Source organism: Garra rufa, chromosome 24 (assembly GCF_049309525.1).
Source record: "Garra rufa chromosome 24, GarRuf1.0, whole genome shotgun sequence".
Classification (NCBI taxonomy): Eukaryota; Metazoa; Chordata; class Actinopteri; order Cypriniformes; family Cyprinidae; genus Garra; species Garra rufa.
The window spans coordinates 30793950-30807015 of record NC_133384.1 but is presented as its reverse complement, the minus strand read 5'-3'; the positions used below and the strand labels follow the sequence as shown (position 1 = coordinate 30807015).

Genomic DNA, 13066 nt, shown 5'->3' with positions numbered 1-13066 from the left:
ATCTATCAAGTTTTTATGATGAACATTAATATGTTTAGCATATATTCCAAAAAAAAAAAAATGTTTCGTAGCGGAAATATAGTAAATATAGGTTTTCCTTGAGAAAATTTGCTATGTACTGTACGTGATATATCCAAAATAATTTATATCGAATTAAATCAATTCTGAAATTAATCAAACTGCAAGCTTGTGAATCAAAATATAACTGAATCGTAAAATGTGTCAAAGCCCAGCCTTAAAATTGTGAAATATTATTGCTATTTAAAACATCAGTCTTTTATTTTAATATATTGTAAATTTTAATGTGTTCCTGTGATGCACAGCTGAATTTTCAACATCATTACTCATCTTTAGTGTCACACGATTCTTCAGAAATCATTCTAATATAGTGATTTGCCTTTCAAGAAACATGTCTTATTATTATCAGTGTTGAAAATTGTTGTACAGCTTAATGTTTCTGTGAAAACCGTGTTTTTTTTCTTCAGAATTTCTTGATGAATAAAACGTCGAAGAGAAGTTAAAAGAACATTTATTTTAAGTCTTGAAATCTAATGTAACATGTTAATTATAACATTATTAACATCTTTACTGTCACTTTAGACCAATTGAATGCATCCTTGCTGAATAAATGTATTTCTTTCAAAAAATGTAATAAAAAATAAATAAAATGTAATATTATGGTATTCAAATTTATTTTAAAGGACAGAATTCACAAAACTTTGTATAATTACTATAAAAATGTTACTGAGATATAGAGCTTGTGACAGCTAGCGCCAGTCTCCGCTAGACTTTCCATTACATTTTAATCTAGAATCCTGATCGTGGAAAACAACACGTTGTGCGTCATAATCCACTGCTTTTTATGTACCGTGTATCGCACATCCTCCAAAAGATTCACAAGCAAACAGCTTGAAACAAGTGATAAAATAGAAAGTTTTACCAGCCGTTGTCATCTGTCAAAAACAAACTGACGCTCAGCTAGTGTTTCGTAGGTTGCCCAGATTAAAACTCCTTCAGAGTTTACGTTTGCAAAGCTTGAAGGCAATTTTTGGACATGTGTTGTGTTTGGAGCTTTGGAGCAATTTGAATGGTTGCGCACAGACACGTTCATTGAATTTCAGTAGATATGATGCTCCGTCAACTAAACACCTACACACGCAGAGCTTTCTGCCTCAGGCGGGTGATGGCAGGTGACACCATTTTGTGAGGTAGTGGAAAAGCTGGCAGCGGTGTGACAGCAGTGCTGGGTCACGCTGTGTTATCGGGGCTGAAGGCGGTGACAGCAAAACGACAAGCTTCAGCTTTCTCAAGGAGAGGAGCGGCTCAAAAAAAATACTGGGAAATACAGCCTTTATATGTATCCAATATATGCTCCAATTATCATGAAGAAGCAGGTATTTTCAGTGTCAAGAGGTGCCGCTGAAGGTACATTTCAGCCCACACTGCATTTTCTTAATTTTGTTTTCTAGTGTCGTTCAGTATATTAAAGGTTGTATCAGCGATTCTAGGCTGAAACATAAAGTGTCAAATTCAGCTGACCTTTCTTCACGATCCGCTCGCTGCCTGCCCCATAAATTGGCTGTAAAAAAAAAAACGCGTCTCTGTGGTCAGCCTAGGGTCCGAGATATGCCAAAAAAACAATGGTGCTACCAACCATTCCACAGAAAAACAAACAGTGTTCCAACCAATCACCGTCAGGGGGTTGGTGTTGTGGACTTTTGTACTGGTGCAGGGATGTGAGGGAGGCAGAGCGAAAGTCCACAACACCAAACCCCTGACGCTGATTGGTTGGAACACTGTTTGTTTTTCTGTGGAATGGTTGGTAACACCATTGTTTTTTTGGCATATCTCGGACCCTAGGCTGACCACAGAGAGGTGTTTTTTTTTTACAGCCAATTTATGGGGCAGGCAGCGAGTGGATCGTGAAGAAAGGTCAGCTGAATTTGACACTATATGTTTCAGGCTTGAAATCGCTGATACAACCTTTAAAGCAGTAGATTTTAGAAACAAGGTTAGTTTTTGCCTCTGTCAATGAAAATAGTTCCTGAATGATTCATTGCTTTGTGAATTATTAAGTAACTCTTTCATAAAGATGGTTACTTGTTGCGCCCCTGAAAGAGTTTTATTCAAACAAATTCAGTTGAATGAATGTTTCCATGACTAACTCATAAGACAGTCTTTTGTTTTGTTCATGAATGAATACATTTATTTAAGCAGATTGGTTAAAGCAATATATTTAAGAAATGAATGTAAATTATTACTTGTTTTGTTTATGAATAAATCAAGGAATTCAAACAGATCTATTATATGAATGATTCAAGGACCACTGGTTTTGGTCTTATATAAACTAGTATTTTTGAACAAACTTTGTTGAATGAACCTTTCAATGACTCTCTAATTAAGATAGCCTGGTATTTGATCCATTCAAAAACACTGATTTCAATGATTCATTCAAAAAAAACAAGTGTTGTTTTGCTTGTGAATGAAAAAATGTTTTTGAACAGATCAATTTAATGATTCAAAGTTTTAAGCACAAAAACAGTCACTTGAATTTTTGAATGGATCTCTTGAATTAATAATGAATTGATTCATTAAATAAAAGATTTAAGAACTCATTCATAACAAAACAACTTGTTTAGTTTCTGCATGAATGACTGCTTTTGAACAAACTGGTTGAATGAATCATTCAGTGACTCAATAAACAATAAAAATAGTCTGGTATTTCTCAAATTAATTACCGTTTTTAAACAAATCACTTGAATGAATGATACAATGATTCATTTTTAAAAAAAAATGTTTTTTGCTTGTGAATGAAACATTGTTTTTGAACAGATCGATTGAATGATTCAAAGTCTTTAAACACGAAAACAGTCACTTGAGTTTTTGAATGAATCTCTTGAATTAATAATTCATTGATTAATTAAATTAATGATTCAAGGACTTCTTTAAAAAAAGCACTTGACTTGAAACAAATGATTTCAATGATTCATTAAAAAAAGTGCTGTTTTGCTTGTGAATGAAACAATGTTTTTGAACAGATCAATTGAATGATTCAAAGTTTTAAACACAAAAACAGTCACTTGAATTTTTGAATGAATCTCTTGAATTAATAATGAATTGATTCATTAAATAAAAGATTTAAGAACTCATTCATAACAAAACAACTTGTTTAGTTTCTGCATGAATGACTGCTTTTGAACAAACTGGTTGAATGAATCATTCAATGACTCAATAAACAATAAAAATAGTCTGGTATTTCTCAAATTAGCGTTTTTAAACAAATCACTTGAATGAATGATACAATGATTCATTTTTTTAAATGTTTTTTGCTTGTGAATGAAACACTGTTTTTGAACAGATCGATTGAATGATTCAAAGTCTTTAAACACGAAAACAGTCACTTGAGTTTTTGAATGAATCTCTTGAATTAATAATTCATTGATTCATTAAATAATTAAAGATTAAAAAATACTTTAAAAAAAAAACTTGACGTGAAACAAATGATTTCAATGATTCATTAAAAAAAGTGTTGTTTTGCTTGTGAATGAAACAATGTTTTTTAACAGATCAATTAAATGATTCAAAGTCTTAAACACAAAAACAGTTACTTGAATTTTTGAATGAATCTCTTGCATAAAAATAGTCTGGTATTTCTTAAATTAATTCACATTTTTAAACAAATCACTTGAGTGAATGATTCAGTGACTCATTTGTTTCATTTGTGAATGAAACAATGTTTTTGAACAGATCAATTGAATGATTTAAAGGCTTAATAATTAAAACATTCAACTGAGTTTTGATCTCTTAAATTAATAAAATAATACAATTAATCTCTTGAATTAAAAAAATTATTAATTCAACGACTCATTCAGAAAAAAGTATAGACAGTCACTTGTTATTTCCTGCAGGAATTAGTACTTTTGAACAAAAACAAAAAAACATTTAGTGACAGTTTGACTGTATGTTGTTTCACAAATTGATTAAAGTTTTTAAACAAATCGCTTGAATGAAAAAAAGTGGTTTTTCGTTTGAATGAAACACGTTTTTGAAAAGACTGAATGATTCAGTCACTTGTTTAGTTCCTGAATAAATGATAACTTTTGTTGTTTAGTTAATGAATAATTCAACATGTTTTAATAAAATGTTTTTTTTTTGGTTTATGAAATAATGAGTGAATCATTCGAATGAATGATTTCTTGACTCACATCCACCTCCTACTAGCATAATGATGGAACCGCAGAAAGATTCATACAAGCAGATCTACAGAGGGTGAAATTTGGGCTGATTTGGTCATTTTGAAAGGAACCATTTCGACATTTTTAAACTGATCCAGTGTTGGAGACTGTTTGCCACCCCCTTTTTTTTTTTTTTTTTTTTTTTGCCTATTTGGGTTTTTGTTTACAGGTCATTCTGCTCTGCCCAGATAGGCCTACTGATTTTAAGTGTTTATTGGATTCAGTGTGCGTTCAATGGTGTAGTCATCTGAGGGAGATTAATCTGACAGCTGTCAGATTCAAAAAAAGCAGTGGACATATTTAAAGCACTGAATATTCACAGAAATTAACAGCATGAATTAAGCTAGCAGGCATTGAGCAGAGACTTTTCATCCCATGTGATATGGATTCTTTGCAGGGAAAGTCTTTCAGGGTGACCAGTAGTCAAACGTCTCATGAATTCAAGGGTAATATAATCCAAGGAATCTAATATTACATTCCAGAGTCGAGAAAAACTGTTTCAGACTTGATCGTTTGTATTTCCAATTTCCATCACACTGAAAACAGGTCTTGTTAAGTTTTATTGACTGATAAAAGCCGTTTCCATGAAAACACGTGGAGAAACACGGTCTTACTTGCAGTGGCTGATATCAACCAGCATGTCTGAATGAGATTAGGAATAAAGCTAAATTAAAAACAGCAGGACAGGGAATTCTTTGAACTATTAGTTTAGAACCAGCAGCCCTGAACGAGTCTTCAGATATGAATTATCTGTGCTGGGGCCTCATTTATAAAGACTTGCGTAGAAACCATCCTTGATTTTATCTAAGAACTTTTCTGATTTGATCGTAAGAGCGATTCAGAGAAACGAACGTACACACGAAATCCATGCGTACGCCAGTCATTCGGTTATAAATCACAAATGATCGTGGAATTGTGTGCAGCTGAATGTTCCGCCGTCGAAACGCCCCTGCTTAATTAATTAACATATAAAATGAGCTCATTCCTAAAGCAAAAACTCTGTGACAATGGCAAGTAAAAAGGAGCGCAAGAAATCAAATTATAGTGAGGCTGATCTATCTGCAATACCAGGCATTACCACATGGAAACGGTCGTACGCCAAGCTGGAATCTGACGTGGAGATAAGTACTTTTCCACGTCAAAGACGGTTTTTATAAATCTGTACTTTGACGTGGATTTGATCGTACGAACACTCTAAGATCAAATCAGTGCGTAAGAAAGTTTTATAAATGAGGCCCCTGATATAAGGATGTAAGCATGGATGCGCTGTCATCTTCTGAGATCTTGCCTCACGTGTGTTTTCATTGCATTTTCTTCTCTTGCAGTGAAGTCCGATCAACTCCAGACTATCAAACGTGAACTGACTCAGATCAAGATGAAGATCGACTCTCTTCTGGGCCGCCTGGAGAAGATCGAGAAACAGCAGAGATCTGAGTGCGGTGAGACGAACAGAAAATATAAGAGAGCAGGAATAAAATCGGTTGTGCAGAGAGAAATATTGGGAGTGTATATGCACTATCCATCTCTGTGACAGGCGAGGAGACAGCAGCCAATTTGTCAGAACTGTTATACAGGCAATCTTGCACTGTTTTACTATAGCAAATCCCATTTCGCTACGTTCAGCTGTAGATGAGAGCACTGTTTTCATCTAGGAGACACACTGAGGAATGGCATAGCACTAGTCTCACATTCACAAGTCAAACTTAAAGGTTGTATCAGCGATTTCTAGCCTAAAACATAAAGTGTCGATTTCAGCTTACCTTTCATCACGATCCGCTCGCTGCCTGCCCCATAAATTGTCTGTGAAAAAACCGCGTCTCTCTGGTCAGCCTAGGGTCCGAGATATGCCAAAAAAAACAATCGGCGCTATCAACACACCACAGATAACCAAACAGTGTTCCAACCAATCAGCGTCAGGGGTTTGGTGTTGTGGACTTTCCTACTGGTGCAGGGATGTGAGGGAGGCGGAGCGAACGTCCACAACACCAAATCCCTGACGCTGATTGGTTGGAACACTGTTTGTTTTTGTGTGGAAAGGTTGGTAGTACCGATTGTTTTTTTGGCATATCTCGGACCCTAGGCTGACCAGAGAGACGCGGTTTTTTCACAGACAATTTATGGGGCAGTCAGCGAGCGGATCCTGAAGAAAGGTAAGCTGAAATTGACACTTATGTTTTAGGCTAGAAATCGCTGATACAGCCTTTAAGGTCTATTGTTTGTGCTTGGTCCAGAAAATACAAGAAAAAGAAAATTGCAATTCTGTCATCATTTGCTCTCCCTCATGACAATCCAAACTCGTTTGAAAATAAAAACAAATAACATTTAAAAAACATTTTTCTTTCTTTTCTACCGTTTGGTGTACTTGGTACATGTACTTTGATCTTAACCCTATAAAACATACTGTGTCATGTTTTTTTAAAGCAAATTGATATGGCCTTTAAATGATCAGCCTGATCAAAATTTTGCAGAAAAACACAATCTACTAAATGCTTTTTGTCATTAGATTGATAGTTTCAATTTTTTTTTTTTTTAAATCAGGTTGGGGTTTATTTGTTTAATTAATCAATTATTTAATTTAATTATTTTTGGCAGTGAAATTTTAGCTTATTTGTCATAAAGTAAACAATTTTTATATTTTTAGTAATACCATACTACATTTGAAACTAGTTTAGATTTTTTTTTTTTTTTTTTAGCAAATAAAATACCTTTTAGTAAAATTGTAAAAACATCCACTGTCAGGTCAGAGTTCATATGTTTTTTTTTTTTTTGTTTTTTTTTTTTTATTAAATTTTTTTTGTATTTATTTATTTTATTTTATTTTTTTTTGGCTGTGAAATCTTTGCTTATTTTCATAAAGTAAACAATTTTTATATTATTAGTAATATTTAAAGATAAACACTGACAGGACTAAAAATCATGAATTTTAGAAAATCGTAAATTCCTAAATGATTTTGACATTTTTTGAAAACCATACTACATGTCAAACTATAGAGTTTTTATCATAAAACTAAGCATTTAAATATTGTAACAGTGAGACATTTAAAAAACTGATTTTCTGTCATTTTTTTGTAAATTGTCTGCTATTCTATTATAAAGATCATTGATTATAGATTATAAATTATGATTTAATCTTAATCAGCAAAAAAAAAAATGTACAATCAATACTCAATCAGAAATTGCTAGTAAATTTCACAAACAGAAACAGCAAGAATTAAACATGAAATTTTAATTTCAAACTTCTTTCATATTCCTTAAAAAAAAGTAAGTGTAACGGGTTTATACTGACAAATTTCAAACATTTTTTAATGAAATTTTTTTTAATTTTGCACTTATGCAAATAAGTACCCTAGTAAAAAAGTAAAGTGTTTTAAATAAATACATTTATTTCATACCAAGTATCGTTAAAATCTATTAACATATTTACTGACATATCACTTGAGACTGACTAATAAAAAAATTATAGTAAAATTTTATTTGGAGTACTACTTTTGAACAAAGCACATTTCTTAATATTAAGCCTAAAATGTATTTTAATGTCACTATTTATGAGGTTTGTATGAACTTTGAATAATATCTCTTTAAATGCAAGATATTTAAAGTGTACCTAAAGTATACTAGTGATAGTTCCTCTTTAGCACATCAAATATACTTCAGTATATAAAGAATTTATTTGCAAAAACGGATAACTCAGTTTTTGAAAAATCATGTTTTTATGTTATCGTGTTTTTATTGTTTTATTGTTAGTTAGCTGTATTATATATTATACTGTATATATACTGTATATACCAGTTTAGTATACAAAAAGTACAATTGCAAGGTTTTTTTTTAATAAGTACATAAATATGCAAAAGTATTTGTAGTGTACTTTACATGAAATAAATGTATTTCAAATACAGTTTAGTATATTTATTTTTCTCTAGGGTAATGGCTGATATTTGTGATATAAAGCATAATAGTCACAAATCTCTGTTTTTTCAGAGCCTCATAGGAAATATGAGGACAACTGTGACTCTTTGCACGAGGGGTCGATATCAGAGACGGCAGACAACTCCGGAGAGGAAGGAGGAGAAGGACAGCTGGACGCGGAGGCGGGAGAAATGACGGATGGTGGCGAGGATGACTACGACGAGGAAGGCAGCACTGATCTGGTACGCTGGCCCCCCGCGGGCCTTTACTGCCAGCAATGGCTCTGAAAAGCCCTGTTGAAGCTAATTCTGCAGATTTATTCATGGTTGCGAACACGAGAGACGCAGGGCTGGTAGAGCAGAAGCTGACAGGGTTCCGCTGGGCTGCTTCCTGCTCTCTTAACCCTCACCTGTCACGCTCTGTAATTAAAACCGAGTCAGAACCTCTGGAGACACCGGGGTCCGGCAGCACTGCGACCAACAGCAAAGTCAAATTAAGATTTAGGATGTGCTTCCCCACTGAGGAGACAGGCTGACTGTATTTTAATGAGCTCCTGCGTTTGTTGAACTGGAGGGAAATGTTGAGGCGAAATCCCGCTGGAAAGATTCCCAACAGTGTTACAGACATTTCAGGTCAGAGCGTGACCTCCAACACAGCTGGGTTTAGTAGATACCCAAACAAAACTGATAAAAATTGGCTAGACTTTTTAAAAGAATCTTTGAGAGGACTGATTTTGGACTCTACAAAAGGGAACTTGAGGTCACAGGATTGATTATGTACTATGACGAATGTGAGTATTGAGCAAGTAAATCTCAAGGTCTTTTGAGATCCTGAGCTGCTCTTTTTTTAGTAGATGAATGGCTGGGCTATTAGAACACATCTGCTTTTCTGATACTATGCAGCTTTTGTTAATGTTCATCTGCCCGTCTGAGAAAGTATGGGCTTTTAGATGTGATGTGAATGAGTCAGATATAGTTTTCATGGACCACCTGAGGCACTATGCGCACAAAACGCTTAGATTAAATAGACACCTTATTTCTTTTTGATCCAATACCAAGCAAAGTACTGTGCCTCTATTAGATGGGGATTTTTTGTAATAAAATTATAAAATGATCATTCTCTACACTGAAAAGCCATAATTAAATAGGTCTTAAATAGGTCTAAAAATGAGTCCTTTTACAGAGATATCACTTGTGGAGGAATAGTTAGTGCTAACAGTTTATTTAATATATTTTTATACATTCACCTTCATGCTAAATTTATTTAAAAGTTTTTAAAGATACATCAATAACAATTACATTTTTAACTATTTCAAGTGATTTATGAAATTTCTTGTAATTTGAATCAAATTTTTCTTCGTAAAAGTTGATCGTACTGATTTCAAATTTAGGGATTTATTAGTTTGAATATGCATTAAACCGGTTGTAACTGTTTTAGTAGTGACCATTTTTTATGGAATAACACCCAAAAACCTCACTACTGAAACTTCACCAAAGATGTTCGGTAGTGACAATTTTATGGAATAATACCTAAAAAAAAAAATAAATAAAAAATAATAATGTCGTCACTATTAAAACTTCACCAAATGTTTCAGTCGCAACTGTTTCAGTAGTGACCATTTTTATGGAATAACACCCCCCCAAAAAAAGATGTCACTACCGAAACTTCACCAAATGTTTCAGTCGTAACTGTTTCGGTAGTGACAATTTTATGGAATAACACCACAAAAAAAAAAAACAATGTCATCACTATTAAAACTTCACCAAATGTTTCAGTCGCAACTGTTTCAGTAGTGACCATTTTTTTATGGAATAAAAAAAAAGATGTCACTACCGAAACTTCACCAAATGTTTCAGTCATAACTATTTCGGTAGTGACAATTTAACAGAATAACACCCAAAAACCTCTGATGTCACTATCAAAACTTCACCAAAGATGTCACTACTGAAACTTCACCAAATGTTTCAGTCTTGACTGTTTTAGTAGTGACAATTTTATAACACCCAAAAAACTAAGATGTCACTACCAAAACTTCACCAAATGTTTCGGTCGCAACTGTTTCAGTAGTGACCATTTTTTATGGAATAACACCCAAAAAACTCACTACTGAAACATCACCAAAGATGTCACTACCGAAACTTCACCAAATGTTTTGGTCGTGACCGTTTCGGTAGTGACAATTTAACAGAATAACACCCAAAAACCACTGATGTCACTATCAAAACTTCACCAAAGATGTCACTACCGAAACTTCACCAAATGTTTCAGTCTTGACTGTTTTCGTAGTGACAATTTTATGGAATAACACTCAAAAAACTAAGATGTCACTACCAAAACTTCACCAAATGTTCAGTTGCAACTGTAGTGACCATTTTTTATGCAATAACACCCAAAAAACGTATTACTGAAACATCACCAAAGATGTCACTACCGAAACTTCACCAAATGTTTCAGTCATAACTGTTTCGGTAGTGACAATTTAACAGAATAACACCCAAAAACCACTGATGTCACTATCAAAACTTCACCAAAGATGTCACTACCAAAACTTCACCAAATGTTTCAGTCTTGACTGTTTTCGTAGTGACAATTTTATGGAATAACACCCAAAAAACTAAGATGTCACTATCAAAACTTCACCAAATGTTCGGTTGCAACTGTAGTGACCATTTTTTATGGAATAACACCCAAAAAACTTACTATTGAAACATCACCAAAGATGTCACTACCGAAACTTCACCAAATGTTTTGGTCGTGACCGTTTCGGTAGTGACAATTTAACAGAATAACACCCAAAAACCACTGATGTCACTACCGAAACTTCACCAAATGTTTCAGTCTTGACTGTTTTCGTAGTGACAATTTTATGGAATAACACCCAAAAAACTAAGATGTCACTACCAAAACTTCACCAAATGTTCGGTTGCAACTGTAGTGACCATTTTTTATGGAATAACACCCAAAAAACTTACTACTGAAACTTCACCAAAGATGTCACTACCGAAACTTCACCAAATGTTTCAGTCGTAACTGTTTCGGTAGTGACAATTTTATGGAATAACACCCAAAAAACTTACTACTGAAACTTCACCAAAGATGTCACTACCGAAACTTCACCAAATGTTTCAGTCGTAACTGTTTCGGTAGTGACAATTTTATGGAATAACACCACAAAAAAAAAAAAAAAAAAACAATGTCGTCACTATTAAAACTTCACCAAATGTTTCAGTCGTAACTGTTTCAGTAGTGACCATTTTTTTATGGAATAACACCCCCCAAAAAAAGATGTCATTACCGAAACTTCACCAAATGTTTCAGTCTTGACTGTTTCAGTAGTGACCATTTTTTTATGGAATAACACCCCCCAAAAAAGATGTCATTACTGAAACTTCACCAAATGTTTCAGTCTTGACTGTTTCAGTAGTGACCATTTTTTTATGGAATAACACCCCCCAAAAAAGATGTCATTACTGAAACTTCACCAAATGTTTCAGTCTTGACTGTTTTAGTAGTGACAATTTTATGGAATAACACCCAAAAAACAAAGATGTGACTTCCAAAACTTCACCATATGTTTCGGTTGATATTGTTTCGGTAGTGACAATTTTATGGAATAACACCAAAAAAAAAAAACCAAAGATGTCACTATTGAAACTTCACCAAATGTTACATCATGATTGTTTTTTGGGTGTTATTCCATAAAATTGTCACTACCGAAACAAAGATGTGACTACCGAAACGCCACCAGATGTTTTAGTCGCGACTGTTTCAGTAGTGACAATTTTAGATACTAAAACTGGATGTCATATTATGTTATGGAATCCAAAAAAAGTGTTTAATTAAGAAAAAAAGTGTTCGGTAGTGGCGATCCTTAAAGTTACACAGATTTTTAGACTTTTGAACACACTTACCTTAAAATGATGGGGCATATATGCTTGCGTCTATAAAAGTGCATTTCTGATTTGAGAAATCAGGTTTTGCTGAGCTCTTCTGTATTCCTAAACTAATTTTCTTTTATATTTGTATTTCAGATGGAGAATCACGTGTCTGATATTGACAACTGAAGGTAAGTTGTTTTGTCCTCTGTACTTTATTTCATAGATATATTTCAATGCTTTTATACAACATATATTTTTTTACTTTCATAAATGCATTTATTCACTGAATCATTTTCATGCCGACTGAATGAATTATATTGATCACAAAATGCAATAAGTACAATAAAGTCCTGTTTTTAACAGTTCTACATCCAGAGAAGAAATCAACTCTGCATTGAACAGAAGACATGAAACTCTGTGAAGACGGACATCTCTCCTCAAAGAGGCCTTGAAGGCTGTCAATTGGCTGATTAGACGCAGAGCCAATATTTTGACAAGTTTCGCATCTGCTAGTCACTACTGCTGTTTTTCATTAATAGCGTCTGGCATATTCAATCATATATGATTTGCGTATCTCCTGTAAAAGGCAAATACGTTCACATTTAATTTTGTTCAAATAAGTTCACATCATGCAAACACTAAAGTTAGCTTTTTCCCTCAAAGATCATTTTCCTTGAGCAAAGATGAAAGGTTTTTACAGTCTGTGTGTGGATGAGCCTTAAATGTCAGAAAATGTAACATGGCATTTTTGAAACCTTCAGTATTAATAGAGAATTTATTTAACGAATTTAAGAATTTTAAAGATTTTAAAATATAAGGTCTGACAATGCATTTCATTAGAAGCTAAAACTTTTTTCGTGCATGCTTGTTTTTGATTTCTTGCATCTACATCCCTGTTTTTCTGAAAGTTTGTGTATGCCATGGATTAATTTTAGATTTTTTGATTACCAGACCAAGTAAAATAACTAGTCAAGCATTTTAGCTCAGTACTGCCACATCAGTTTCATCAGACCCCTTATAGACACTTCAGGATGACTGGAATATTGT

The 13066-nt window shown here is 33.6% G+C and overlaps 1 protein-coding gene across 1 annotated transcript in view; it reads left to right on the top strand.

Moving 5' to 3' along the window:
* Positions 1-12205, top strand: part of LOC141300277 (RNA-binding Raly-like protein) — an 88325-nt gene extending 76120 nt beyond the window's left edge. The window contains exons 5-7 of the mRNA XM_073830597.1: positions 5561-5674; positions 8214-8383; positions 12173-12205. Of these exons, the coding sequence (XP_073686698.1) occupies positions 5561-5674; positions 8214-8383; positions 12173-12205 (317 nt within the window). The remainder of the gene's footprint in view (positions 1-5560; positions 5675-8213; positions 8384-12172) is intronic.
* Positions 12206-13066: the final 861 nt, after the last annotated feature.